Consider the following 26,362-nt stretch of genomic DNA (forward strand, 5'->3'; position numbering starts at 1 on the left):
ACCCAGCGACATGCCCCAAGTTCAACTTGTCTTTGAAACCAGAAGAAAACTGGCAGCTGCTCTTCCTTCAGTGGTTTGTGCAGCTGGGGCCGGTCCACTGAAGGGTGGGAAAGCTCCCAGTCCTGGCTGTGAGGTGGGGTTATGGTAGTTGTCTGGGAGCTCCGGTCATATCTTGAATTTAGCCTCTTCATATCCTCCAAGGACTTTGCTGCAGTTGTAGCCTACATTTAACCCCGGCATGCACAGCGGGTGAAGCCGGTTTCCGTCCACACAAAGATTTGAGTCCATGATCAAATAGAACTCTAATACAATGATACGTCACAAGATTGGACTCATTTGAGATTTCCTTTAGATTTCCCTTGTCACCAGCTATAGGAACAACTATAGAAAATCAATGATGTATTATATTGATCCACCCGGATGAAAAGAGAAGTTGGATAGGTGCTCTTCCACATAGATGTATTGAACTATGATAATCGCGTTATGATGTATACAAGGTAATTATTAAAAGTCAAAGTGGGTTTTACATTGCGAGGCATGCAGACATTTGTGAAAAATGTGTAACTGCAAAGGTTTTACAAGTGTTGCTTGGCAATTCATTAATTATATCAATTATATTATGAGGCAGAAAAGAGATGATTTTATTTAATTGTACACTACACAGTATAAATTAGTGGTCCAAAAGATACAATCTTTAACCAACAGTTGGATAAGTGTACTTTATTAATATCTCATATATATATATATATATATATGTTTACATGTATACAAAAATACAGAATACAGTAGAGTGTCGCCCAGCTTTCAACTGGGTCTTATATAAGTGTTTTTTGGCACCCAGATTAATTTCCTGCCAAAAGCCTTTTGGTTCCCCTTGTAAATGCATGGGACACATAACATCTAGAGCTCCAAAGCACCATTCAGTTCATTTCACTGTCAAAAAGCCTAACAACACATACAAGAACTGATATGGTAACAGTACTTTATGGAAATTGCTTTCTGAACACAACAGCTTAGTCACAGAATAAATTACACGCATCTGGCTGTGTGTTCCTGGACTCTTACAAAGACAGGAAGATGGAGGATGCCATCATATTTGTCTTCACAGTTTAAAACCTGTCCTAGCCTGTGGTATTCATTCAAACATTTTAGAAAATGCAACACTGCTGAAGTTAACAAGCTGACACTACCTTATAGTCAGTTTATGGCGGTGATTATTGATGTTTTGTACACGATGATGAAGATGTCTAGCCGATCATTTGGTTCTTGAGCACAAAATGTTTAAACACCTATGGCCTATTTTACCAAAAGCTTGATGACATCTAAACTTTCATTTGCATAAATTTTGCTCCACAGCACATACAGTATAAAGTAATTTATTTAAAGGAAGGTTTCTTTCTTTCAGCTTTAACAGAACAAAACAACACTCAACCACACCAAGTATCTTCAGCTATTCACGCTGAAACAGACTTGTCACATTTGCTCAGAACTAACGTATTTGAACACCAATGTGGTATTATTAACATAGACTCCATTTTGCAAGATAAATATAGCTTCTAATAAAAAAAGGCCCATATATGCTAAATCAGACACATGTTTACCAATGGAACTGTTTCCTAAAAATGACAAAGGTTAAAACATTGCATGCAGACAGGGAACTCAATGCAACCTAAGGTGTAATTTCAGTTTGGAGCGACTTATTTTGAGTAGCATTGCTTTAAATTAGTAAGGTAAACAGTTTGGAGGATTTAGTGAATTTTCATGGAATACAAATATTATTATTGTTCTAAAATACTTATGATCTACTGTCCTGCATATATAATGTTGGGCTCATTTACTGTACTGTACTGTTATTTAGTAAAGGTGGAGGGTTAACACACAAGACCATACAAGTCACATGGAATTTTACGGTTTATATTAGATGATAGATGCTGAGAGTAATCAATATTCTGACAGAATTTTACAATAAACTTAAACAAATACAGGTTTAGACTAAACAACTACAGATTGAACAGAAGTAATTGATTTTTGAAAGACAGGGTCATGATCAAGTCTGATTGTCTTATTTGTTTGTTTATGGTTAATAATTCACTGCAAGCAGGTCCAATGACCTTCATGCTCAAATTCAAACAGCATAATCATTGTTTCACCTGTTCATAGTGGAATTAACAACATAATTCTGAACAAGGCACAAAACCAAGATCTGGCAAGCTTGTAAGAACACCAAAAGGTACATGCAAGAGAGAAAACGCAAATTACAACTATGGCAAATAGATGGTCAAGTTGAACAAAAAGGAGGCTCAGTAAAGACTGTCCCATCATGGGTTGGGTATTATTCATTATATCTCAGATAGTGACTAAATGGTGTCAAATGCTGCAATGTCTTCTATATTCATCAGTGAATGGGTACAAGTGGTACAACTTCAAATGATCACCTCCAGAGGAAACTGCGAAAAGGACATTGCAAAAAAAGTGTCACTGTCATAACAGATATCATTTTTGGTTATGGCTGGTAATCAAAACAATTCTATATTCTAGGTTAGGGTATGTGTGGTGTAAGACTTAAGAGTGGAGTTTTCGATTTTTTATTTGTGAAATAAGTAATAACAATGTTAACCATAATCTACATCATCATTTGTTTATAAATATGTACAGATTTTTGTGCTGTAGGAAAATTATTAATATTTGACAATATCAAATGTTAAGACATTTCGGTTGATTAGGGGGACGCTTTAACCAATAATGTATAAAACAAAATTGAAAACAGTTTAATACATGCAGGGAAATTTATTTAACAACCATCTATGTGTCGTACTCTAATTCATTTTTGCTATTATATAAAATATGTATTTGTATTGTATTGTGGCTGTGTACATGCAACATACAAAATATACCTCATAGATGAATAAGCAGTACAGAAGTACCTCTAAGCTGATGAGTGAAATTTGCTGATACAACTGGTCAGTATCTAGAATTATGATGTAGTGGATCACTTGGGAAATATCTGTTTGCGCATCAGACAATTAACCCAGAGTTTTCAGATTAACAGATTTTTATAGAAATGAGCCTGGATATCAAAACTCTGATCTTCCAGTCTTATCAACATGGATAGCTGTTATTGCCTAAGGTTTGTTAGTCAAAGCAGTGCATGCTGTATACACTGTTGTTTATCTCCATGCACATTATCCACTCAAATGCCATCAATGATCAAATCATCAAACGTGAACATGTACTGTATGTCACTTGCAAGTGAAACTGTCAATGTGATTCAAGCACACTATGGTTGTCTTGTATGAGAACACAATTTGTACATGCTTACAGTATGTAAAATTGCAACAAAAAGTAAATCCTAACGGGTGTCTTATTTGTCCTTGAGATGCACCCTCATGGTCTTTTTCCTGTCCATTTACTGTAGTGTGTTACATCATATGTATTTTTGTCAGGTGTGTAATCAACAGCAGCAATACGATGCTGTTAGCATTCAGAGTAAATAAATAAATTAATTATACAACCTCGTCAGCACAGTGCCCAAAATAAAATAGATGATTCAGTTTGAGGAGTTCAAAAATGTTTCTTTTCTTGTAGTCCAGTAGAAACCAAGATTGAAGTGGTAGATTAAGTCACTGAAAATGGTCAAAGTAAGGGTGACTAGAGGTAGGCATTTACGCTTTAGTCCTTAGATTGAAATAAATCTCAGTTTTCCACTCTGTTCTTGAGAACCCGGTGCCAAATCCACATGACCACATAGCATGACCACGAAACCTTTTGGATCAGTCTTCCTGCAGAGAGTTTAGTCAATGCAGCAGATGTTGAAGTCCTTGTGACAGTGCCAGTCTCAAGATGTTTTCATTAGGTGGACCAGAATCCTCATTTCACTTCACATCCGTGACATCTGGCAGTGGTTGAAGTCAAGTTGATGGTAAGAAAGAAAAGCTTATCCAGAACCAAGGTGGAGTGATGTGCAGTAACTGTACATATTTCCTTGCAGGTCTAAGCAATGTCATCCACTAGTTTAGGAAGGTAAAGACAAGTTTCTAGACAGGACGCGTAACATAGGCCGTTCATCAGATAGATGAAATTAAGTGGTCAGTTTTATGGTTGTGTCGTTTTCTTGCTCTTGATAGGATTCCTTTTGACACCTAGACCAGTTGGAAGGAGACAATTTTGTAATGTGAGTTAAACATGTCGATATTGTGCAGTGGTCAACTCAAAAACATAATGGGAAACTCACCAATTTCCAACAAGGTTTAACAGTTACACGGTCTCAATGACGGTCAATCTGTTTCTGTAATGCATTAAAGGAGAAATACATGTAAACTTTAAAGTGCATGAAACACCACCTTAAATATGAAAGTACATATATACAGTACATATAGTAGTTGTTCATTCATACTCCTAATTACCCATCTTTGTTTATTTAAAATATATATATTGAGTTTTGTCTAGTACTGTTTAGGGATCTCGTTTAAATTCTATTCTTAAACTGAAATGAACACGAAAGGTGGCCAGATTTATAAACCCTACCTTTCAGAGCTTTCATCGGTTAGTTGGTGGGAGTTCCCTTCCGTCCCGGTGAATAAGACTCCTTCTGCGGAGTTCTGACCTGCTGAATCATCATTCCTCCTAGCTTTGACCTGAAACTCAAAGAAGCACCAACATTAAGATTTTAATTGACTATCACACTGCAGACAGACAGAAAAATGCGTATTAAGAAAACTTAGAATAGAGTAACACTCGTTGGTACAAACGGTAAATCTACAAGCAAAGAATTGTAGAAATACTATACAATTTCTCAATAACTGTAAGTTGCCGACAGTCCTTCACAGATTGCCTCACCTTCCACACTAAAAGAAACACAATGGCAGCGATTGGAATGAGCAGTAGTAGCGACAGTAGACTTTGTTCCACACCTTCAGGAAAGAACGTCAGTCGCTCATTCCCTAAGAGAATTCAAAAGTGAACTAATGTTAGGTTATTGTTTGTTTAAGAAAATGGGACCATTTGAAATACACTCTGATAACAAAATAGGTTACTTCTGGGTTTCCAATTAAATTGATTTAAAAGACATAACTCTAGTATGGACACCTTGGCAGGAAAGCGCTATGAACCTCTTTCACTATACATTTTATTATTGGAAACATCTGAGATCTGACTACTTTACAAAGGAATTGTCTTGACTTCAAGAGGAATAAGATCTTTATAGAAGATTTGTTTCTCACACTTATTTTTAAAGAATTACCCAAGGCTGACTTGATCACAATTACACCATATTCCATGACTCTTTATAATAAACTGTATATATTACTGTGTGTCAAGTGAACTCAACTGTCACTAGTAGGTTTTATCAGGAAAATCCTGTTGGCCTACTTTTAAACTAAATGGGCAAATACACTTAATTTGAGCTCCAATAGTGTATTTCTGATAAGTCAGATCCACATGGATCGTTAGTCTTACTTATTAAGATAACTTCATTTACAGGATTTACATAACCTACATTAGAAAACTAACTTACATGAATTACAGTTTGATGCGGAGTCATCACAGTCTGTGGTCTTGACTGAAGACAAACGGGAGGAAAAAAGGAAGGTAGAGTGTTAATACTCATTATAAAAAAACGTCATTGTCGGACACTAAAAAGTCTCTTTGCTGACACCTTTTCTTTTCCTCAGACAAAAGATCTAAACTATCCTCTCCAGAAATAAAAGACCAAGCGCTTGGGAAGATCTGAAGATTGGTCTGTAATCAACACGTACACAAGTGGGGTTTCAGTCCTTTTCTTCTTTTCATCTAGTCCACCTGGGGACATCTTCCCTTGGTCCTGTGACCTAGCAACAAGGAACACCACAATGGACCTACCAATCAACTGGTACATTTTCTTTTCTCCTAAAGTTCTTGAAAGAAAAGCATTTGCTGTGCAAACCCAAAAAGACAACCTTAAACACCACAAGAGATATAGCCTGAAAATGATCTGGTCATGAGAGTAATAACTTTCGAGATCCAATCGAGCCTAGAACAAACTACATAAATACATGTTTATTGCAGACTGTAGCCATATGGGTACGATAACAAGAAACAGTAGACCACTAAATGAGTCTGCATTGTCAACAGTGACAACGATCTTAGAGTAGGGTGAATCATAACAAGGTGTAAAGAGTAAACTCGAAAAATGTTTTAGCAGCCTTGTTTCTCAAGCTGATCAGATATTGACCTGTTGAGTATGTTGTTGTTGTTGTTGTTGTTGTTGTTGTTGTTGTTGTGGTCGTTGTTATTGTGGGACAGGAAGGTGGCTCACAGTCTGTCAAATCTCTCCTTGATTCTTCTTGACTTGCTGTTTTGAGGAAATCTTCCACCAATTCAAAGTAACGCCCTGTCTGCCATCTTTCCTTTCTGTAGTGGCACTCAAAATCTAACATCAAAGCCTCCTGTAAAGACAAGAACATTGCGGGTGGAAAGATTGAAGCTGGGTAGACTTGCGAAGTGTTGCAAGCATTTTCTTGGGCATTGATCTGGCTACTGTATAGATTACGTTTATTGTGATTGGTACTTGTTACCGGACTGTACTAAACGTATTAAATTACAATGAGTTTGAAGAGCCAACAGATTTATGCAACAACTTACCAAAGGCCTCATCTTAAATCGTATGTCTTGCAGCATTTGGATGAAGATGCTAATATCATATTTGTTTGATGATATATTTCCAAACTTAAGTGACAATTCTATTAAACTTTCCTCCAAGTAGAAGATATTTAGCTTCACCCAACACATTCCACTCTAAAAGAAAGAAGGAAATTAGATATGCATATGTTAAAATGACTCAACATAAGATCTGAAAAATTATATTATATTATTGTCAAAAAAAAATTGTGACGCTTACAAAAATAAAACTTTTCTCACCTCTTCTTTTGGAATGTAATGCACAGGAATCTTGTAATCTTTAGGAATATTTTGTTTCTGTTAAAAAAGGAAAATACAGAAAAATGAAGCACAGTGAAATAATTATTAGTGAATATACAGTAGCAATCTAAAGCAACCACATTAAACTTTTATTCATACAAAAGGACAACTGTATGTTACTACATAATTCCATCTATGTATGCATAGGATGCCTTGATCCGTTATCAGAACCAGATGGTACCTAGCACAGTTGTAAATCTTTGAGCTATACTGAAAGGAATAAACTAATAGCAAATATAAAATAATCATCTTATAAATGTACCAATAAAGAGGGAAAATACTAGTAAAAAAATATGCACATATTACACCATAGATCTCAGGTTTAATGAGTCCCTTGTGCAGGGAAAAATGAGCACAGGTGGTTTCAAGTAGGTAATGCATTTTGTGAGGGCTGAGAACACATCCTGAATTATACTGTAGTGCCAAATTATGTCTTAAAATGTTATAATACCTTATAACATTATAGGATGACCTTTTCTAAATTAGGGCGTCAATACTAGGCTGTAAGCAACACGTGACAACAAAAATTGGGTCCACATTGGTAGTATAAGGCTAGAAAACAGGTCTGGCTCATTCTGTCCAAGTTTGATGAGCAAGAGCTTGTCAGTCTACTAAAAGCCTTCACAAATTTTGTCCCATGAAAATGACCCAGAACTTAAGTATTCAAACAAGTGGTCCAGCAATATAATATATTTAAGAGCTCACTGCACACTTTGGATTATCATCCAAGTACATGTATGGATAATCACCAGACAGTGGTGAAGCACTACTGGTTTGAATATGGCTTTGTATATCTCCCTGTTACTTTCGTTCTAAGAATATGAGCACAGTTGAGATCTAAGCTATATTGGTAGATGGCACTGTAATGCATAGAACGGGACTAAACTGTGTTCATCTTAAACCTAATGCCAAACTACTCTACTCTTTTTGCAATTGACAAAAACAAAAAAAAACACAACTGTGCTTTACAAATTACATTCACACACAAGGTATAAACTGAGTGTAAACTTGTGAATATTATGCAACAATTGCAAATATATGAACCAAAAATGTACAATTACAGCACAATTTACATTTTACACTGTTTGACATTTGGATCAGATACAAAGACAATATTTTTGACAAGGCTTGATAGCTGCAAACTAGTCAATAGTCTAAACAGAAACATAATGCAGTGTGTGACTGAAGACATCGGGCTTCACAAGACACCCAATGTATCCCTATGGTTTCCAGTCTATGTTGTCCTGACAATGGCAGCCATTTCATAAAGTCTATGAAATATATGCAATCCACTCTAGCGTCATTATGTAGCTGTGTTGTGATGAATTCCCATCACACATGTTCCATGTTTTGTTGATGTACTTCAGTCTGTAAATTTGTAATGAATGGACCAGACTCGATTCTTAAGCCTTTGTGCAGGGGTGGGGAACTCTGGTCCTAGAGAGCCGCTGTCCTGCATGTTTTAGATGTTTTCCTGCTCCAGCATACCTGATTCAAATGAATGGGTTGTTATCAAGCTCTGTGGAAGCCAGGTAATGACCATTCATTTTAATGAGGTGTGCTGGAGCAGGGAAACATCTAGAACATGCAGGACAGCGGCTCTTGAGGATCAGGGTGCCCCACCCCTGCCTTAGGGTTTTACATCCTTTTGACCCAAGAAAGTACCAGAGAATTGCATTCCTTTCTACAAACACTTGCTCAACAACAAATAACCAATAAAGACAGCTTGAAATCATTTATCAACACAGTTTTGTTAATTAAGTGGAAATGCCTTACTAATTGTGAAAGTTTGGTGATGTCATCTGTCACAGGGTTTACAAATTCACTTGAGTAAACTCCAAGCGTGATGGAGAGCAATAAATGGACACAGACGTGTATCCAAATCTGAAAAACACAAAACAAAGTGGTAAGCAATCACACAATCTACGACAATATATCAAGCTAAAAAACAATCTGGACCTAAATAAAACTGTCTTTTTGGAGATTGTGTTCTCACAAGTAAAGCAATCTCTACTCCTATTGAAAATACCTTGGCATTTCTTTTGTTATGGCCCAGTACAAAGTTGCAGCCTTTGGTCAAGCTCTTGTTCACAGACATTTGATAACAGGCCATGTTTTAATTTTTTTATTTTATGAGGCTTGAGCTAATGCCTGCTCGAACCACACCATTCTCCCTAGGTTTCTGTCACTCCATTTCCCAACCTTTCAACCATCATGATTCTGCTGGTTTGAGCATGTTGTAAGCAACCGACACCATTCCTCTTAACTGAGATTAGGCACTGATCCAAACAAAAAACATAGCAGAAGATTAGGTTGGAGTGTTCTTTTGAGTTAGAAACCTGGAGGGGAATTTTGGTAAAAGTTCACAGATTGGAGTATGCAAGACTAAAGCTGAGCTATGTCTACTGAGAATTGGTGGACTTTTAGTCCACCAGTTCTTTTAGTTTATGTCAAGGAGTTCAACAGATTTGTAATATTCTTTTATAATCTGCCATCTTTATCATCATACTGCAGCTGGGAAACAAATAGCCACGAATGGAAGAGAGTCTAAGGGGAATACAACTAAAGTTTAGGGTTGATGAAATGTAATTAAGATTCTCTTCACTTCTTTTGGTTATCAAATAACATTGTCTTTAAAAAAGAGGAATATATGGGATGGATGTAAATGGTGAAATGGTGGGGGGAGGTGACGTACCAGATTTTATTAATACAACCTAGTGTTTGCTTTCTCTATGCAGCTCTCAATCTTTGGAAATAAAATATATGAAATGTTTACATTCGAGATCAAAGTTGGCCCTAGAAAAATAACAAAGGTCTAAAATATTGGACATATACATAAATAATTTCAGCTATGCAATTCTGAGCAAACAATGGTAAATACAAAACAGTTTGTTGAGAATTTGAGTAGCTTTTCAGTGTTATGGTGACATTTTTGCTGAAAGGCACTGAGATTGCATGCATACTTAGTACCTTTACTTGGTCTACAATGGTTATTTGTTAATGTATTGATAAAGAAATTAATGATAACTTATTTATAGCTTATAATAGCTTAATTTATATATCATAAATTTGAGTGTGAAATAATTTTGTTTTAATGTGGGCCTCTAGGGAATTGTGCTTGATAGCCTACAACCAATTAATTGAAATTGAGCCAATTTTTGGAGGGATCCCATCCTGTATGCTTCTCCTTTTTGCTCTTAAGTAGAAAGAATAGAAAGACCTGCCTCTCGGGTCACTGCTGACCTTGTGATGAGGTCTCCATTCATCCTATTTTGATGCCTTTTGGGCAGAAGGCATTGCTTACATACACTGCATCCACGTTTTTGTTTCAACTTCGGTAATCATGCAAAAATGACATTTTAGAGGAGACAGCAAGAATACCGACACCAAGTAACGTGTATCTATGGGCCTGTAGATGGTTAACGCACCCCAGCGTCACTATAAAGGTTAACATTTTTCAAAAACATTTATGCCTCTCAGCGCTCAATTCAGACTCCTCGTGGCTTGCTTCCCCATGGCTCCCACAACCCCGGATTTAATTGCTTTTAATGGGAACTCACCATACAGTCGTATAACCACTGGCGATTTTAGACTCTTTTTATGGGTGCTCAAGCAATTTCATCTCAGCACCCCTAAAAAGTTATAAATTATTATTATCTTAAATAAGTTTTAGTGCTAACGTAAGAATTTGCGAACGTATCTGTTAGTAGCAGATGAGCAGTACACGTTCAAAGGGCTTTAAGTAGGTTTAATATGCAGTGTTGCCATGCCCCTTTAACGTTAGTAGTCTGCCAGTAAAACCAAAGAAGAAGAAGTAGGTAGTTAATGTCATGGCGCAGATTAAGAACACAAGTCACATTCTCATTGTGGGCTGAACCCAATAGACATAGGTCTATGCTGAGCCCCCCTAAAGGTCTGATCCTAGAATCGCCCCTGGCAACCCCAAGTATACACGACAACACAGTATGATATTACGTCACTGTGACAAATTGCTGGCTTGGGGGTGTTTGTCAATCAACTCAAAATGTTTGTGTTGCACACATGATGCTACTTCATCTAAATTAGCTAGACAGTAGAATGTGACAATTAAACCAGGGAATTTCAAAATGTGGTTGTGTAGGCCTATAGTTCTTCTTAACTCATAAACTAAACTATTACCATCAAATAAAATACCTTCCCGCTATTGCCTGGATTGTTGAGGTAAAATCTGTGAGTATAATCAGGTGCAATGCAAGGTAGATGAAGAAGGGTCAACGTCATGGTCATTCCCACATTCTGTTTGTTCATCGGTGTTCACATGGTTTCGTGCCTTAATCATTTGCATATAGTTGAGTACAGCTCAACTGTATTCATGCACGGCATGCTGGCTCCCCACAGCTATCCCACCGATGTGCTTGCATCTCATAGAAAAGTGTATAGAGGCGGAATGGGCTGCCAGGCGATCTGCGAATAGCGGGGCTTCGCAGGACAGAGACCGGGCGCTGGTCTGGACTATTGAGCTGATCTAAGGGCACAATATGCGGCATTTAAATGTAAATGTACTTCTCTATGTATAGGCGAAATCTACCCTTCTGTGTATGTTGTATTTGATACAACATTTACACTGTCTCTTGTACACAATCTCCTTGACATCAACCACTCTATTTCAGTTTGAACTCTGCAATGAGTGTAAGTGTCTGCTTTGAATAAATAGGCTTTAAAACGGTGCAGTAAAGGTGCTATATGACTCATTTCCCTACCATTCCACGGAATGATAATTGTGGCTTGAATGGTAGAGTAACACAAATATACGCGTAAGAGAGACTACCAGTGGCAGTAGATTAGCCCAATGTCCAGTGGCAGTCCTTGCACATTTGGCGCCCCGGGCGACTCCCCACTGAACGAAGAAATCTTGTGCCGCCCCAACAGACTACACGGAACAAGTGGCACGAACACAACTGCAATACCTTGATTTGCCAAACACACAAATTGCGGAAAAAGCCGTTCCTCTCGGCGGAAAATGCCACCCCTAACTTCGTGGCGCCCCGGGCGGCTTCCCGTCCGTTTTAAAGCTGGTGTAGCAAGTTTTACGAGGCTAGCGATTTTGGCTTCTATTCCAAACTCTATTCAATCAATAATAACATTTCCACAAAACACAGGAACGCGCTGCCTGACTACAGAACTGCCGTGAGACAATGGGAATCGATTGGATCAATGATTTGTCTGTTTGTTACAGTCCTGCGACGCCCACAGATGTCAGATTGATTTCATACCGGCAAACCTTTAGATGTATTGGTTGCTATCCAGATGTGAAATGTATTTAGATAAATAAGCCAAAAAGTGCTTCTCAACACAACATTGCCTACACAATCTTTAAATTGCACCCAAACCCCAACCCCCAGCTACTCAGATTAAAGCAAATGGATATGGGAGGTGTTGCATTTCCGTATTGGCATCCAACCTTTTCTGGTGGTTTTATTCTATTAACATCAGTCGAAATATCCCAAACTATATTCCCCTGTTCATTTGTTCCTGTTCTCAAACCTGGCTCAAAATACTAGCTTTTAACCTTTGTTTGGTTGCCTTAGCTATCTGCTTTACAATAATTACTCAGTGTGTGTGTATTGATACATCTAGCCTTATAGGAAACCAAACACATTATTGGTTAACAACGTAGCCTAAGGTACAATTCAAGAGTTGATGGTGTGTGGACAAGGATGTTGTTCACCTCAACACAATCACAAATAAATTAAGATGTATAACAGTGTATATACACAATACAACTTAATATATAAAGACAAACGTTCATCAAACGCGTAACCTATGCAGTGTTCATAAACCTCAGAAAAACAAAAACATAGCCGATGGAGTTAAGTTGTTTCTGCATTTTTAAGGATAAATTCACCCAGAGTTTGATACATTTGGCCCCTGGTGAGACCTTTTTAAGAACCCATTTAATTTGCTGCCCCGTTACTACACTGTACACAAACTTGGCATGACTTCATGTTCTAGACTTAAAATCAAACTTGGCTCTAATTTAGGGAAAGTTCAAACAGGTCACTTGAGGGTTCAGTCTTAGCGTACTCCATGTGAGACAAATATAAATTCTCTAAAGGACAGCCATGGATTATAATTCTCTGGTGTATTTTCAGAAGCATTTGATTTGTCAGTTAACAAACTTCCGTAAATACTCTAATAAAGTAGGGCAGAGGGCCTAACAATGTAACAAAGTAGCAGTACTCTGACATCTGGTCGTGGTTATATTAAAAGTACAACGTGTTATGGTCTGGATAAAATTTTATGCTGATTGGAAACGACCCCCCTCAATTATAGGCAAAATATAATTTGTCCCCCTCCCAATATACTTTACAATGTAGGAAATGTGTTACATCTCAACCTTTGGTGTCCCCCCTCAAAAATTGCTCTTCAGAAAATGTAATGTACTTGCCCCCCCCCCCAAGTATATCTGAGATTTTTGCCCCTGATTACAGGCATTATAAAATTATCTTCAAGAGCTTTAGGAATTTATCACACTTCAGCATGATAAGAAACAACATCATGCAAAATTACCCCATCCCCTACCACCCCCCCCCATCCCTCATCAACACACATTCCAGATATTGATCCATCAAATTGCAAGTGAATTATATATAAACACTTAATTTGAGGGACTCAATTAAAAGATACTTGTTTAGTTTTTTGATGGTCCAAAAAGACTTGAGGATTACAAACAAGACTGACAGCCAGACAAGACAGAAGGTTAATTCATCACCTGGAAAATTGCAATCCCTTGCAGTCAGAGTGACCAAACCTACAGGAGCAACTCAAAAGTAAAAAAAAAAAAAAAAAAATTCTAATGTCAATGTTGGTGTTGTAGAAACTGAGCTCAATCCTGCCATGCATGCATGAGAGTGAACAAACATACACACACGCATGTATGCATAACACACTATCAATGACACAGTAAACAGCCTTAAAATTTATGACTGTTGACAAATAGTACATTTTATGATGGCCACAGACAGGGTCAAATGTTCAGAGGAATCAGCACAGCAAGAGCTGAGGGACGGGTGATGGGAGCCACATGGAGAGTTGTGTGTCCTGGCTCTTTATGAGACAGGATCACGACCCCTGAAATCAGAGGAGCAACAGGAGACTACTGGCTACAACATGTCTGGCCAGATGCCAGTCAAGTATGGTTCATATTCTCTTGAACTATCAAACGTTTGTCTTCCAGGGTTCTCCTTAACCCCAACCACGATGCTGAGATAAAGAATTAAAAAATGAAATGTTTCACTGCTCAGTTAAAGTCTTGCTTCACAGGGAGGATGTTAGTCATATTGGTACAGCTTTACCCTAAGTTTACATCAGTGTTCATAACTGTACATTCTAATACCTGTTCTGACATATGAATTACTTTGTAACAGTTATTTAATCACATGGCATTACGGTTTATTAATTGAAAGATGGAGTTTGCCACTTAGAAAAAAGTGTTTTGTGAAATGTAGTGACACTAGTGTGCAGTATGTGTATCCTTCACAGAACCTGATAATGTACTAAATAGTGTACACAGTCAGCATAGTGTGACTGTTTAAAAAGAGTAAAGCTTCACTTTAGACATGGATCTCGGTTAAGACAGAAAGAGTCAAAGCGGGAACAAAAACATTTTCTGAAGTTAATCACTGTAAAGGTAACTTGGGTCTGCAGAGACAAATGTTGGGTTACTGGCTTGCCAAAACATTTAGATTTTGATGTCTAAGATATCAGCCCACTTGTTTTCCATGCAAGTTCCCACTGGGACATTTAAGTATGATCGGGTAAATCAATAACATGTACATGATCCCTCATCAGCACTTGTTGGCTAGTGCATTATCAAGAGTGATTATAATAACTGTTTTGACTATTTCGCAACTGCTAGGCTGCATATGTATAAATGTTTTCCTATGACTTATAAAACATTACAAGTGCAGAGAGATTTATTAACATTCTTATCATACGGTTTCGTTTTATATCTAAAGGTATTTGGCAGTCACTTTTGAAAAGGTCATTCAAACATTTCTAAAAGATCAAAAAAGGCTTTGATCTCTGTATATAGTCTCATTGACATCCATGGTGTTTCTCTGGTGTTCCATATTCTGTTGCTTGCTACAACCCACATTACAGTGAACAAGAGGTGCAATCGATATAAAACCCTTTCCACAGATGGCAGTGGGAGTATATTAAATTAATGACTATGTGTCTATAAAATGGAGATTTCAATCCCACACAGAAAAATATGTGTATGTTCACATTTACATTTATTCATTTAGCAGACGCTTTTATCCAAAGCGACTTTCAAGAAAGAGCTTTACAAAGTGCATAGGTCACTGATAATAACAACAAGATAGCCTCAAAGCAAGGGTAGCCAAAACAAGAAGCACACATTGTGAGCAACCAAGAGTGCAAGTGTACTTGTAGAAAAAGCAAGCAACAGTAAAAATACAAATAAGATGAACTAAAATAGAATATTAAGCAGCGAATACAACAGTTTAAATCAGTTACCACTAACCAACTAGAGTAAAAAGTCTCTACGCAAGAGTCATTGTGATCCTTGAGGAAACTAGCATCGGGTTCAGCAAACCATTCTTAAGTACCGTTGTACTCCCGGAACAAGTACTGTTCACTGACTAATTTTGACTGAAATGTCAGCAGGGTGCAATATACCAAGCCGGATTTCATCAAATCATTCTTGCCACATTTAACAGAATAGAAATAACATCACACATACATAATTAACTTACAGTGCTGTTGCGTTGCGTAACATTATTCAAAATTGTTATTGGGATGTGTTCCCTACAATGAATTTGATTGACCAACTAGCTGTGTGTGCCCATAAACTGGATTTAAAAAATAAGTTCAAAGATTGATTATGTTGTAGAGGAACAATCATAGAGAATCAAGGCTTTAAGGTCATGATGTTTTGTGTCATATTATCCAGAGCAGTAGGGCGGGCTAAATCAAGTTGTGGACTGACATGAAAGTAGGTAGGTACACTATCCAGGGTACTAAAAGCCCTCTTGTCCCTCTTTGTTTGGTACATTACAGCTCTCTAGATCTGTGGGGGCCGCACTTCCTGATGATGATTATCCATGTCTGATTCTCAACAGGCACTTTGAACCCAGGGCATCATTAACATAAACAGGCTCTCCAGATACCCAGGCCTGTACCCTCTCCACCACATAATCTCATTACACAAAAACACAAGGCCCTTTGCATAACATTAGTGTCACATGCCTGCCATCCGGCCATGTTTTTTTCTATTGGCAAGCATACCTTGTTCCCAATTTGTTTGCAGAAATCATTTCTGTGCCAGCACAGCAACAGCTTTGATCCATAAAGCTCACTGTTAGGGACTCTTAATTCCAGACTAATTCCTGACTCATGCAACATGGAAACAGCCAATGGACATAAGGTCTATGACCAAAGTTGGGTCTGTTCATTGCTCACTGTAAGGAATAAAATAAAAATAAAACATGATAACTCCTCTACTATTTTTGAGTGGGCTTATCCAGTTGTTACTCTCATGACAGGAGAAGATTAGGCTTTGTCAAAACACTTCTGAATTAGATGAGGTGAAGGCATGACAGGAAAAAGCTCTAGAGCATCCTTTCTGACCTGAGGCATGGGAGCGTGATGGATTACACCGCAAGGCAGTGAGCGACTGGTGCCCTCTTAAATTGTGTATAAATCAAATTTGCATTGACAAATAGCATTGAGTCAGCCTGACTCGTTCAGGTGCACTTACAAAAGCTTGGATTAAACACAATCAACTTAAAACGTGTAACACAGGAAAAGCCACACTACTTTATACTTCACTGGAGTACTAAACCCAGGGTGTCAGTTGTGTTCAACGTGTTTTTACAATCTCAATCTCTTTTACAATGTCAATGCAAACAGTGCTGTCAAACCGACAGCAGAGAAATTAAGGAGTGTTAGATAGTACTTTGAGCTTCCCAGTTGTTTTACTCATTGGTTTTTACCATTCACAATAAACTTAATGTTACAGGTTGATGGCAAGGTATAGAATGTTATAGGTGCAGGTGTTTAAATCAGGTAAAACCATTTTCAGTCATTTTCTTCTTAAAACAATTGTGAATAATCCATCTAGATCTTGTCAGCTCCTCTTGGGAGGAAAAATGAAAGGGTTTAGGCTTTTCAGGGATATCTGATATGGCTACTGACTACAGCGATGACAGGATGAATGAATGCTTCAATGGCAGGGTGGAGACAAGCTTCTTTAACTGCAGACCACAGCCACAATGCTTGAAGATTTTCTTATCTCTCTTTCAACATAATGAAGTAAGGTGTTAAATAACTTGAACCTCAATGTCATAATACTTGGAGTAATAAAGAAGACTGGTTGTCATTTAAGTCAGAATACAGATGGTTATTTAACATAGATGATTGATAAATCATATACAAGTGCTCTGATGAAAGATGTAGTTGTGCTTTGTGGTGGTGTTTGTAGCAGAAATGCTTGTGAAACTGGAGTCACGATAAAAATGGTTTGATTGTCCAAATATTAGTTTGAGATTGTGTACACTGAGCTCTACATTGTGAAACATCTTATGCATGTGATTCTTGTTGTTTTAAGCATGCAAAAAGGTGGTTGAAGGAGTGGTCTTGTCAGGATCAGTATCGTTTGTGGAGTGATGGAGTCAAATGAGGTTACACAGTATGCTTATTAGGTAACTAATGCTTCATATGTCATAACTCACCACAAAAGTGAGGACTGAATACAATTTTGATATTCCATGATTCAGATTCTGGAAAATATAAATGTATTTATTAATTACGTTTTTCATATTTTACAAATGGATTAATGACAACCACCAGAATGACTTAAACTAATAACACTAACTCACAAAGTAATGAAGTACTTCTCACCAGATGAGTAAAACTGTAACCACATTTGTTTCCTTAAAAAATATGTGCCATTGTTAGCACGTCCACAGCTAATTGCAAACGGAATAAATACTTAACATGGCAAGCCTTCACATTCCCATGAAACCTAACAAAGGATTTCACAGAGTTTGGCAAAATAAGAGAACCCTTTCGCAACTAAAACAAAATAGCCCTTGTTTTGCTTGCCCATATATCATGCTGTTTAGTCTCTGTGCACTAGTCAAAATCTGTATTATTTGTATGACTTCCTAGTTCCCATCTCTCCAAAGTGTCATGCCACTGTGTCTTCTGACACCCCCTTAGAACAGATGATGATATGAAAACCAATCCTTATTCTGACAGCAACTTATCTCTGCCTCATATGACTTAATGTGTCATCCTATTGGGACAAACCCTTGCTTTGCATTCCGTTTTAGTTACATTTTCCTTTAAATCAAAGTAGGAAAACACAATTATGTACACAAGTGATCTCAAGATCTCAGGTATTCTGCTATAAAGTGTAATTGCCCACATGCCTCACAGAATATATTTTCTGTTTATTCATGGTCATACATATCTCAAATCAATTTGACAGACATGCGTGTTTACAGCGAAGTGTGTGGAATGACCCGAATGAGCATTTACAGTCATGCAGAGAGGGAAATGTATGCTGCTCACCTCACTAGACACCATACTTTGTTGTTCACAATCCCACATTTTTATGAGCTCGGCCAAAATAAGTTTCAGTTCAATAATTTTTATCAGTATTTCACAAGAATCACAAATGAGTTGAAGGCAAATTACTTGGGCCATTATGCAGAATATAAATCTCTGAACATTACCACGATCCATCAGTCCTGACGTATTGCTTAAGTACAGCAACCTCGGAAGTTCTGCAGTCATAATAATTCATATGTGACTTTTTCATTGACAACTGAGAGGAGTGTACAAATAATTGCAGAACTTCCTTATCTGTTCCTCAACATCTGTCAACTATGCCTTTCTGCAACTTAACACTCTCAGACTAATTAACATGCCTCCATGGTCCAGCTCATTGCAACATTTCTTTTCCCACTGTGGTATGCACTCATGCAGTATCAAAGGGTATACCCTGACAGATAAATCTGCTTAAATTTATGTGGTTTTTCAGTTGATAGGTATTTATTTCAATGTCCTTCCTCAACTTGTTTGTTTAAAATCACTGAATAGATAGGAGAAAGTAGCACAAAATCAAGTATGAATGATATCATGAAAACAGATCATAGTGTTGTCAAATGTTCTCTGAAATAGTTTTCATGGAACTACTGGCTAAGATGTATGTTCAGGAAACCGGTGAGAATGGATTATTTTGCCAATTTCTACACTCCAACATCTGTTTACTAGTAAAGACTAAAGAGAAAGCAATAAAAAGTCATACCAAATCAAAGTGAAGCGACTGAGCTCAGAATTACTTATGCACCTGGTGTCAGCTAAATAATCATTTGTTTAATCTTGTCTGTACTGCACTTGTCAGTACTGCACTTCAATTCAGTATTGTTTGACAAATGTAGCTACTCTTTGCTGTTGTAATCATCTTCCTGTGATCTACAGCACTGGTTTACGCTGACACACAAGCCATAGCGGAAAAACTGCCCACTAGTGTAAGATGAGACAATAGCAGCTAAGTGTACCTTGATGCTACATTGTGATAAACTGCCACAATAGAAGATCTTAGGATAATAAGATACCAAGATAAAAGACGGCACTGAATTGAAGCACTAGCATTTAATGTCTACTTTACTATAGCTTTAATTGAAAGTGTACTTAAAATGTATTTAAAAGATATATCTTTTTGAATGCATTATTTTAGTGAAAAGAACCCACACCCTCAACTAGCATTCCTAAACATGTGGACACTGGGGCCACGGCATTCCACTTGCCTTGCGTGCACATCTCCGCTGGACTGTCCACTTTCTCCCTCCCTCCTTTCTCTGTGAAAGGTTTTGTGGCCTGCTTGTGACACTTCCCAGACGTTCGATGCTTAACCTTACAGAGTTGTGGCCTCTAAATCAACAATTATTTAATGAAAGTGCAAAAATCTGTCACACCTAATTCTATCCCAGGCTTCAGACTAGCCTCTGGTCGCTACCTGACCAAAAGGGCGTGTAGATGCGGGAAAAAACTAAACTCACATAAATCTCACTCATTTTATAGAAATGGGCTAATTTATAGCCTAGTAGACTCCTTACACCAGACCACTATATCTCTCTAAATGTGCTTTGCGCTCCCCACAGGAAGAATCATAAAGCAGGTATATGAACACTTGTCAATGTGCGACCCCTCAGTGCACCGGTGTCTGTAGACGTCCCTAGAGGCATGGCCTTTTGAAAAAGCCAGAGAGATACTGCTTTTCCATCAAGCTGTTAAGAAGGGGCAGTGGATGAGGAGCAATAAAGGGGTAAAATGATATACCCCGTCTTATTGTTGACTTGGTGCATTGATGCCTGAGGCATTGAGGACCTCTGAGACAATAGTCTTGAGTATGCCTTTTAGCAGACCAAAAAAAGCCAGGGATATGTTGAAGGTTTCACTGAATCAGTAAAACAACAAGGATGGGGTAAATGAGTAATCTCTGTGGGGTTGCTCATCTGCTGAAGCATTTCGTTCATCATCGCTTTTGATAAAGCTGTGACATTTTGCAGTGTATAGAGGACCAATTGAATGACTATTATTGTATATATATAATGCATTATTGAATACTGTAACCATTTTACTATGACAAATGCACAAAAAGACTGGAATTGTGGCATAATGTTCCTCCCAGTTAATTTGAAGAAAAAAACACACCATTAATTCTTCCCATATGTGGCACAAAATCAGGTAATCAGAGGATTGGGTCAAATATGCTGACAGGGTCAGTGATATGTTTTACTGGAGCAAGGGAGGATAAGAGAGACCCCTGTTTTTGGTTAGTCTGGATGTCTTGACTTAGCCTACTTACCTGTATCACCATGCAAAACTACAACGATAAGAGGGTGATCTGTCTTGTTCTGTAGTGGTGTTTGAAGCCAACGTAAGGAATTAATGGAACCGACAGCTGATTTAGACTGACCTTGATATGCAGTGTCATTTTTTTAAATGATTTTAATGATTTGGGGGAGTAATTAACTGCTTACATTTAAGTTTTAGTCTATTTCATCAGTAAACCGCTTAAACAAATAAATTAAGTGAACACAACGAGGAATAGGCATCGGGGAATACACTGTTATGCAAAATAAAATACCTCAACAAAAAATGTATATCCTGGAAACAGATGAGGATAAAATTACTTCCAAATTAGCTACTAATGTCATAGCCGGGCAATGGTTTTGTTGGTGCCCTCCCATTTGTGCTTTCCTAATATCTGTTACCCACGCGTTTGAGAATTGAAATTAGCTACTGTCACTCAACAAGTAAAGGGTGTATAAGGGGTGTATTTATACACGTAAGTGGTATAAAATGTAATATGGTTTGGCCAATAACGTGTTGTTCCATGTTTTTTGTTGTTGTTTTTAGTGCAGTTAGTGTAGCTTGGCTACTGAGTCCAGCTCACGCTTAAATGAAAATCTTTGTAGATTTGCCATAGGCCTATAACTCTTAATTAATCACCAGGCAATCATGTTAATAAATGTGTAGTCTGTGTTCACTTACTTTTGACTTCTTCATATGGAACGAGAGGAGTAAATCCAATGTATGCGAAACCCTATTTTATCTTACTTCTGCGGGGAGGAAAGGGGTTTTCACCATCCCGCGTGCACATATCCAATGCTCGAGTCAATAATATCCAGGTAGGAATAAAAGCTTAAACCTTAGCACTGTTGTGATAATACGTATCCAAATACACGGCATGCCGAACGCACGGAACTGTGAACTGTGAAACCCTGGTAAGATTGAGATTTATCCCAGACAACCCTTTTATGCAAAGCCTTGTAAGTGCCGCCCACTTTATTCCGACGCTCTATTACTGAAGGCACATTTATCAGCCGCGTAGCTATTTCCTGTGTTTCAGCCACTTTAAAACTGTATTTAAAAACATTGAATGATCGGGTTTAAGATAGATGCTATATGCTCACTTAACACAAGAATGACATGTTACTCAATGTTCTGATTGAAAGTGCCTCGCTTTCTATTCTGAACGCCGAGGGAAAAGGCGTGTGGAGGGGATTGCACGACACTGTCAGTATATCAGTTTATCTACACCCTACCAATAAAACAATTGTATGTTTTTGTAAATAACTTGAATAATATCAGCTCAACACTTAAGAATTAAGCACTAAAGACGTGGTATTATTTGAATTTGAAAATGTGCTCATAGGCCTACAGTCATTAAGTATTGGACAGTTCTGTTCTGACCCAAGCACGTACATGATCTGAAATACATAAATTAGGTTATCACACGAGGTTGAAGACTGTTAACATATATAGTTTAGAAATCTATAAGCCATGAACCAGATATAAATTCCGAACTGTTCTAGGCTATGCATTAGTTCCCTCATTTGGGCATCACAAGTAAATCGGCAAATATACAAATTATATTGAGTCATCATGCAGTTTTATGTGGTTGCTAATCCTTCACATCTATGATTTCGTGAATTCTGGCTTCACTCTGATCACTCGCATGCTACAGTGAACCTTGGTAGCACGTGCATTATTCTTTAATGCTGGTTTCTAAATCAGACTTTTCATGACTTGCTACTGTCATTAAGTCATTTACGTTTTCAAAACCATCCCGTATTACGAGTAAAGTCTGGTCCAACGCTGAATTGTATCCATTAGACATTGGAAACCAAAGTGACATTTTGAAAGAGTGACAACCAATGAGGGTACAAGGAGATACTGATAGCCTATTGATACAATTTTGCCAGTCATTGCCTTAAATTGACGTTAATTTGTACTTGTTTAGCTGTGTGACCTGTAGCTCTTTAGCTCGCTCTGTCGGTCGGTCGGTCGGTCCACAAAATGTGTGAGCGCGTAGCCTACGTGGTCCCAACGATTGCGAATTTGCGGTAAATTAACTTTCATTCAATATTTTAGAGCTCTCTTCCTACCACATCCGAAGTACACAATCAGCCCTTCTTGACACCAGCAAGCCATTCAAAAGAAAGAACGGGGGGGAAGACCCCTTCACTTTGCATTGAATTGCTCTCTTATCTCCACTAAGAACCTTCAAAGGATCTTCCTAGCCAGCCTGACTCCAGTCATCAGTTCTCTTCCTCACTACGTCCTTGGCGGGCCTTTCAAACTAAGGAGGACCATACTTTTTCCATTGAATGAAGTGGACAGAACTGTAATTCTACAAGACACCTTCTTCCACACCTTTATCACAAGAGAATACGATGTGGAATAATTATAGAAATATTTGAGTGCATGGGCGTATCTAGCCCTATTTTGCTGGAGCCCCCTCAAAAGTTTCATTAGCCCCCCCCAAAAAAAATTATTATAAAAAAAAAATCTTCATATTTTAAATCTACATTTGTTCATTTCTTTTCCTAAAACCCACTAGATGACACTTTAAAAGTATATTTTTCAAAAATGTCTTCTGGGGGAATATACCCCCAGACCCCCCTATTTTTACTGGGTCACAGGAAAAATAATAGGTTTTATCTAGGGGCTTGGCCCCCCCAAAAGTGGGAACCTAGAATCGCCCCTGTTTGAGTGATCATTGCTAGGCCTACTTTCCGGGGCGGATCTAGAGATTTTCATTCGGGGTGGTAATGGGGTGGCAGAAGGAAGTTGTTGGATGGCCTCCTGGAGCCGAATCAAACCCAAAGTAGGGGGGTACAGTACTCCCTATGGTAAATGATTAGGCTAGAACATTGTAGTTTAAACTTAACAGTATCATTCATTTTATTTATTGAAATGTTCTGTAATGTACAAATAATATATTTCCATGGGAAGATTGAGGTTCATGTTGTTTTATTGTAACTTGTTTCACTACATGCTCTTATGGTTCTTCCTTTTGGGACAGTTTTTTCACAATGTATACTTCATGTTTTGGCTACCCACAATGTTTGGGGCTATCTCGTTGTTATGGTCAGAGACCTATGCACTTTTGTAAAGCTCTCTCTTTGAAGTCGCTTTGGATAAAAGCGTCTGCTAACTGTATAAAAAAAAAAAATAACATTAAAAGAATTGGGGTGGCAGTATTTTTTATTGGGGTGGCAGCTGCCACCCCTTGCCACCCCTTAGATCTGCCACTGCCTACTTTCTTCTTATGTTATGTGTACTTTGATATTGATTTTAGTAACTTCATCCTGAACGATATACACGTTGTCTTTGGTATCTACATGAAACTAAAATCACAAGATAATCATTTAACTAGCCTATATATTGTAACCATACAAAGATGCCCAGTATAGTATAATGAACATTCTTGTGAACATGGGCGGACTGGCCATCAGGGATATCGGGGGAATCCCCGGTGGGCTGACGGGGTTGGGATGGTCCAAAATATCGACCCATTTCACCAACCGGCCCTCCCTCTCCCTAGCCGGCACCTCCAACTATTTTCAACGCGCTGTGTGTTGAGTGTGCCGGTCTGACACTAACTCCCGGGCCACTTTTTCCCCCATCAGTCCGTCGCTGCTTGTGAACTAGCCTAAAACTCCAGTTCACGTCTACAGTTAGTGTGAATGGAAAAGAGGGAGTTAGGATGACCCCACTTTCTCCTTGACTAATCACCTTCTGACCTCAGAAACAGGACATTCCCTATACTGTGAACTCAATGAAAACTCTGAGATGATAACCCATCTTTGACTCCATCCGCCAAGATGACAGTGCAGCAAGCACCGTCAGCATGAGCATTATTAAAGGTCACATGACATGCTGTTTTTGGATGCTTTTATATAGGCCTTAGTGGTCCCACAATGGCCATTACGAGCAGTCCCACGATGACCTTTCCTCAAGACGCTGTTTCTGTGTCTGTAGCTTTAAATGATCATGAGGAGAGAGGCGGCACAATGCGCTAATGTTTACAATGGATGTATCCCATGGCTCGTAGCCCTGTTACTGTAAGATGCCTCGAATTTGCTGTTTCTTATCTGATCACCCTGGTTTGCACAGGTGCACACTCATAGTAATTTAAATGAGGGCAAAGGCAGATATTGCGCGCACCATAACACCAACAGCAGAATGGTTATCCAAATAACAAAAAACTGTTCAACACTCGCCGTTACAGCATGTGTATTCACACACATACTTGATGCTATCTACCTTTGCTTTAGCGACAGTAACTCAGCTGTTAGCTGCAGAGCTAATGTTACAGCCACATTCTAAGGGTAGCAAACTCGGTAACCATAAAGCAACAAAATGATATAACCTTAGTTAACTTACTTGTCCGAGGTTTGTAGCTGGACCAAGGAGAGTTAGTACTGAAGTTGAGGAAACAGTAGTGGCTGAAATATTTGGCGCAGACATACAAAACTTTGGGAAGTTGTGTTGGCGCATTTCCAGAGAAAATATAATTAAGACACTGGGTCTTCAGAGGCTCAGATGAAGGAACTGTAAAAATACTTTTGTTTTCCTTTTTACATCCAAACTGAGCAAATGTCTCACAAGGATAAAAACACTTGCTTGGTCGTAGCTCAGTTTCTATCAAAGCAGAGAGGGGAGGTGACGTCACAATAGGGGATTTTCAAAACCAAGCGTTTGAGCTTTCATTTTCTCAAAGGCGGAAAAGAATACCCAGGACTTGGTTTAGACCTATCCAAATTTGTAGCCACTGGGGGACCAAAGGCAGGCTAGAGGAACTCATATTAATGTTAAATAACCTCCTAAAGTGAAGTTTTCATGTCATGTGACCTTTAAAGATTTTGTCTGCCCAAAAAACTTTGGTCTGTTGCAAAACCCATCTACATTGGACCAAAGGAATTTGCTTATGAGCAAATTATATCACCAAGAAAACGCTGCTAGCCTGAGTTCCAATACTGTAAAAGGGATAGACATTTAAAAGCGTTATCAGGACTATTTACCAAGAAATTCAAAACATAATACTCATTGCAAACTCCAACTGAAATCACACAGACTGAGGCTCATAATCTCTACAACGCAGGACTTTGGATTTTCATCCTTTATCCAGATCTTCAAATGAGCCCCTTGGACGCAGAACAGAGGCCCACACCATTGATCATCCCTGATCAAACAAAACGATAATCTAAGGCTCTCTTCTCCCTGTGACAGTGGTGTGAGCTACATGATTTGCAAAGCCTAATGATTATTTACTGTATTACAGTAATTATTTCAATACAGACTCAAAACTAGACTAGACTTTCGTTTTCTTTTTTTGAAACCAAAGCATTTTCTGTATGCAATTTGTTATTTAATTTGGTAATTGTTTTCTTTTCACTTTAGTTTATTTTTTGTCATAAGATACGGTCAGATCAGCCTTTCCACCCTCTGTCCCCTCTCCATTTAAATATATTGCCTCTGGAAACACCTCTAAAGCCATTGAAAGTATTGCCAGTATTCATACTAGGGACAGAGTTACGTA

At 38.2% G+C, this 26,362-nt stretch overlaps 1 protein-coding gene across 1 annotated transcript; it reads right to left on the minus strand.

Moving 5' to 3' along the window:
• Positions 1-705: 705 nt before the first annotated feature.
• kitlga (kit ligand a) lies at positions 706-21,910 on the minus strand. The gene is made up of 10 exons (XM_084672937.1): positions 21,526-21,910; positions 8,731-8,838; positions 6,895-6,951; positions 6,619-6,771; positions 6,209-6,422; positions 5,513-5,557; positions 4,837-4,940; positions 4,525-4,634; positions 4,232-4,285; positions 706-4,139 (listed from the first exon to the last, which is right to left on the minus strand). Exons 1-9 carry the CDS (start codon positions 21,538-21,540, stop codon positions 4,255-4,257), a joined length of 837 nt encoding a protein of 278 aa, XP_084529063.1. The 5' UTR covers positions 21,541-21,910; the 3' UTR covers positions 706-4,139; positions 4,232-4,254.
• Between the last annotated feature and the right edge of the window lie 4,452 nt (positions 21,911-26,362).

The sequence above is a fragment of the Hypomesus nipponensis genome, chromosome 14, assembly GCF_054491055.1.
Source record: "Hypomesus nipponensis isolate SF chromosome 14, ASM5449105v1, whole genome shotgun sequence".
Lineage (NCBI taxonomy): Eukaryota > Metazoa > Chordata > Actinopteri > Osmeriformes > Osmeridae > Hypomesus > Hypomesus nipponensis.

Coding starts and splice junctions, on each gene's coding strand:
- kitlga (XM_084672937.1), bottom strand. Junction 6,952..8,730: donor TCACCAAACTTTCACAATTA/GTAAGGCATTTC, acceptor CTTTTTTAACAG/AAACAAAATATTCCTAAAGA. Junction 4,941..5,512: donor CGCATCAAACTGTAATTCAT/GTAAGTTAGTTT, acceptor GAATTCTCTTAG/GGAATGAGCGACTGACGTTC.